The 4,354-nt window shown below is 37.6% G+C and overlaps 1 protein-coding gene across 1 annotated transcript in view; it reads right to left on the bottom strand.

The window, feature by feature from the left end:
• The window catches only part of LOC128247384 (serine-rich adhesin for platelets-like), a gene marked incomplete at its 3' end in the record, with an annotated part of 4,712 nt that extends 4,130 nt beyond the window's left edge, over positions 1 to 582 (bottom strand). The window contains exon 1 of the mRNA XM_052966811.1: positions 558 to 582. Within this exon, the coding sequence (XP_052822771.1) occupies positions 558 to 582 (25 nt within the window). The remainder of the gene's footprint in view (positions 1 to 557) is intronic.
• Between the last annotated feature and the right edge of the window lie 3,772 nt (positions 583 to 4,354).

The following is a 4,354-nucleotide window of genomic DNA, read 5'->3' as shown; positions in this document are numbered from 1 at the left end:
ATATATATATATATATATATATATATATATATATATATATATATATATACCTTAAAGGCATACACGTTTTCCAGAAACTCTTTTCATCATCTTTTTCATAGCAACCACAAACCGGATGTGTCTATTCACTTCTAGCAATAGAGAGCAGTCGCCATATTTCATTCCATAACGGCCACCTCTGTTACCTAACACTGTTGGATCCCCTAGTGCGAAACCGATTGATAAGATCGGCCGTAATGGTTAATACTGTACATTTCGATTAATACACATACACACACACACATACATACACACGCACAAACACACACAAGCACCCACACATACGCACGCACATGCATCTACACACACATTTGTGCATGTGTTTGTGCACGTGCATGTGCTTGTGCGGGTATATTTGTGTAATAACGTACACATCATGGAATGGTTTAATAAATCTCAAAGCTGTCAACGGATTTGTCTGATCGTGGTGTGCCAAAAGTACTTTTGGATTTTTATTTAAAGTAAGGACTTTTAAATTCCTATTGATGTTATGAATATTTAAAATGCTGACACTTTACAGGCAGCTTGATAATCAAACGGCATACCGTGGCTGTGTGGTAAGAAGTCTGCCCCACTACCACCACCACCACACGATTCCGGGTAGTCCCACTGCGTGGCACCTTGGGCGTCTTCCACTATATCTCGGGGCGACCAAAGCTTTGTGAGTGGAGTTGGTTGGCGGAAATTGAAAGAAGCCCAGCGCGCGCGCGTGTGTGTGTGTATTTGTCTCCCATCATCGATTGGCAATTGGTATGTGCTTACATCCCCTGTAAATTAACGGTTCGGCAAAAAAGACTGATACAATAAGTACTAAAGCTTTACAAACATTAATAAGTACTGGCGTCGATTCGATCGACTAAAATTCTTCGAGGCGGTGCTTCAGTAAGGCTGCAGTCTAATGACTGAACCAAGTAAAAGAAACAATAAAAGAATATGTTCCGTATGATATTCTTATCTTGTTAGAACTTGTCACAACTATACTTGTAACAGTCCAATACGATCAACTCCACAATACATAAACTTACTATCTATTGAAAGTGTACAGCTGACGTTTTTCTCATCATTAAAATCCATACTCCGTTTGATAGTTTATTTCGAGATCCAACATCATCATAATCGCTTATCTAAATTTAAACATGGCATTTCAAAACGCTTTAAAAAATGTAGTTTAACTATTTAAAATGTATCTTTATTTTAGATTTTCTTGTGTACGCAGTGTCGTGTAAATTTATGTAGGTGTGTATGTATATACGTACGTATGTTTGTACGAAAAAGAAAAAGATGGGCACATGAAAATAATGTTGACATCAACATTATTTTATAAGCATCAATTAATATATATTTACGGTTGTAATTATATATTCATACATTATATATTTACACACGCATATATATTTTCATTCGCATCTACATATGTATAAAACCCAAGTGTGGGGAGGGGAAAGTTACATTTCTTGGAGATGGAAATGAATATAAGACATTACTATCAACGGGATACCCGTATCATACTAGCATAGCAGAAAACCCGCATTATAGAAAATCCATGTTGGCAACTACCTAATTAAAGAATTTAATAGTAGACCACATTTAGCCTGTTATCTTCCGAATGCACTTAAAAGGTTAGCAAAGATGCAATGATATTCTTATGAATGATGTAGAGAGAACATGCTCTCTATACTGTAACAAAAATTGTAATAGAGTAGAAGAAGATAATAATCCTTTCTGTTATAGGCACAAGGCTTGAAATTTTGAGCACGAGATTCGATGTAATCGACTTGCCCTGATGGGTCGCAGTTGTATGACGAAAATTTTGACGACTCATATAATACATTTTGATGACTCATGCAATAAATTTAAATGAACTTCATGGTTTTGTGTGATATTAAACGGTCTTAAAAGCTATTCCATGATGTAATTGTTTTCAACAAACGGTCTCAGATCAAGTGACTTGCTAGTCAAGTACAACTCTAATATACATATGTGTATATTATACGTATACATACTTAGATATGTATATTCACACATACATGCGTATGTACATATGTATACATGCACGTTTTGTGTGTGTGTGTGTGTAAAAAGAGGATTACTGCAAAGAAGTCAATAGCCAAACAGTTATATGAATGCCTAAGTACGCGTGTGTATGTGTAAATCTTGCGTTTGTTTGTCTGTTTAGTGGCATGTTCGCATTTCATTCACACGATGCATACAAAAAATAAGTAACCTTGCTCTCCATAACTTCTTAGTTAGCGGCAGCCAACTCGTACAGGTGCCAACATATCGTCATTCTGGTTAGAAAGCATGATGTAGGCCAAACATCTGGATGATGTTTTATTTCATGGACATACACCAATTTAGATGGTACAGCGAGGTCTCGAGATCTCTTAAGCCATTTTAGCAGTCTCCTGCAATGTCATACAGTCTCAGTTAACTTGATCATTGGCATAATGCATGAGAACGTGAGGGTAAATCTGATGTGCATGCAGCTTTTTCTCACTAAAGACTCGAACAATAATACCAACCAACCCAGAAAAAACAACCGCAATATCTACACTAACCAACCAACATATGGCAGCCACAACAACTCACACAACAACACAAATACACCCAGTAATAAAAATAATAATAAGCTAAACACGACCACGAATGTAAATAGAATCAATTGGTCTAGTGCTGCCTGCGCACACACAAACAAAAAAGCTGACCGATTATGCCCATGCAAGTACCGATCGAAATATCTCTTGGATAACCAATGCATGATCAGAAATGTAGTGTATAAGTACACCGTAAACACTAGAGACCCCTACGTATATATCGGTGCACCGGCCGATATTTTCAAAAATTGGTAGCTTTCGAAAAATCCTTAAACGGCACGCAACATCACTGGCTGATTTCGTCTGGCACTCAGGGAAGAGAAGGCAAAATACGACCTGACCTGACCTGGTCAATAATTAGATACGTGGATCCCTATAGCACACTATCCCAGAAATACCAGCTATGTTCCGAGGAGTCACTGTCAATATTATTAAGAAAGGAGCGGATTATAAATAGATTTACGGAACGACTACCCAGATGCCTGAATACAACTAAACACACGTTCACATACTACATCGTGAACCACACCAAAATGATATAAACAACACCAACAACTTGGATTAATCCCCCCGACTCCTGAGTTAAAAGCTCATGAACTGCAACCATGGAACCCAAACTAAGGAAGGACCGCATTGCGAATGCTACATGTATTCAGACATGTAGCATTACAATGCAGCTATGTATTAGTAAAATGTACCAACAAATACTAGCAGGTTTGATGGACGGACGGGGAAGTCCAGATGCATGAATCTAAACGATGGCTTGTGCATATGTGTATGTGTGTAAGTACATGCGTGTGTGTGTGCGTGTGTGTGTCTGTGTGTATAGATAAATGTATATATGAGTGTGCCTGTGTGTAGGTATATGTGTACGTGTGTGTGTACTCGTGTGTGTAGGAAGGTATATGTAGGTGTGAGTTTGTATATCATCATCATCATCATCATCGTTTAACGTCCGCTTTCCATGCTAGCATGGGTTGGACGATTTGACTGAGGACTGGTGAAACCGGATGGCAACACCAGGCTCCAGTCTGTGTGTATATCTGTGTGTATATCTGTGTGTATATCTGTGTGTATATCTGTGTGTAGGATTTATTTGTTAACTAAGAGGACAATAACAATATACAAACACATGCGACATATTATGTCATATCAGTAATTAAAAAAGGACATCTAGTGACTGAAAATGGGATAATATATTGTTATTGTCCTCTTAGTTGAGAAATAAACAGGTAAATTGACACAATACACTGTCTGTATGTTGATGAATAACACCCATTCCCCTCCATTTTCTTATTACTATATATATATATAATTACGTGTGTGTGTGTGTGTGTGTGTGTGTGTGTGTGTGTGTGTGTGTGTGTGTGTGTGTGTGTGTGTGTGTGTGTGTCCGTCTGCATGCATGTATATATGCATGTACACAAAATTGTTTGGCTAAGTATTCGTTTTCCTGTTTCTCCTATTTTTCTTTTTTCTTTCTTTTCTTTTACTTTCTTTTTCCTCTAAGCAGTTATGAAAGCGAAAGCTGATTAGGTCATTTTATCTAAACAGGAACGCAAGATTTCCACGTTCATATTTTAATTTTTTTGTGTTTCTGCAGTCTTGTTTGCATTTTATTCATTCCCTAACCAGATGGGCATATAACAACATGGCAGCCGACGCACAAGATCTTTAGTGAGACACAACTGTATCGATGTACCTGATGAGACCAAGACTGC

This window comes from Octopus bimaculoides, chromosome 3 (genome assembly GCF_001194135.2).
Source record: "Octopus bimaculoides isolate UCB-OBI-ISO-001 chromosome 3, ASM119413v2, whole genome shotgun sequence".
NCBI classification, from domain to species: domain Eukaryota; kingdom Metazoa; phylum Mollusca; class Cephalopoda; order Octopoda; family Octopodidae; genus Octopus; species Octopus bimaculoides.
This window is presented reverse-complemented; position numbering and strand designations above follow the sequence as displayed.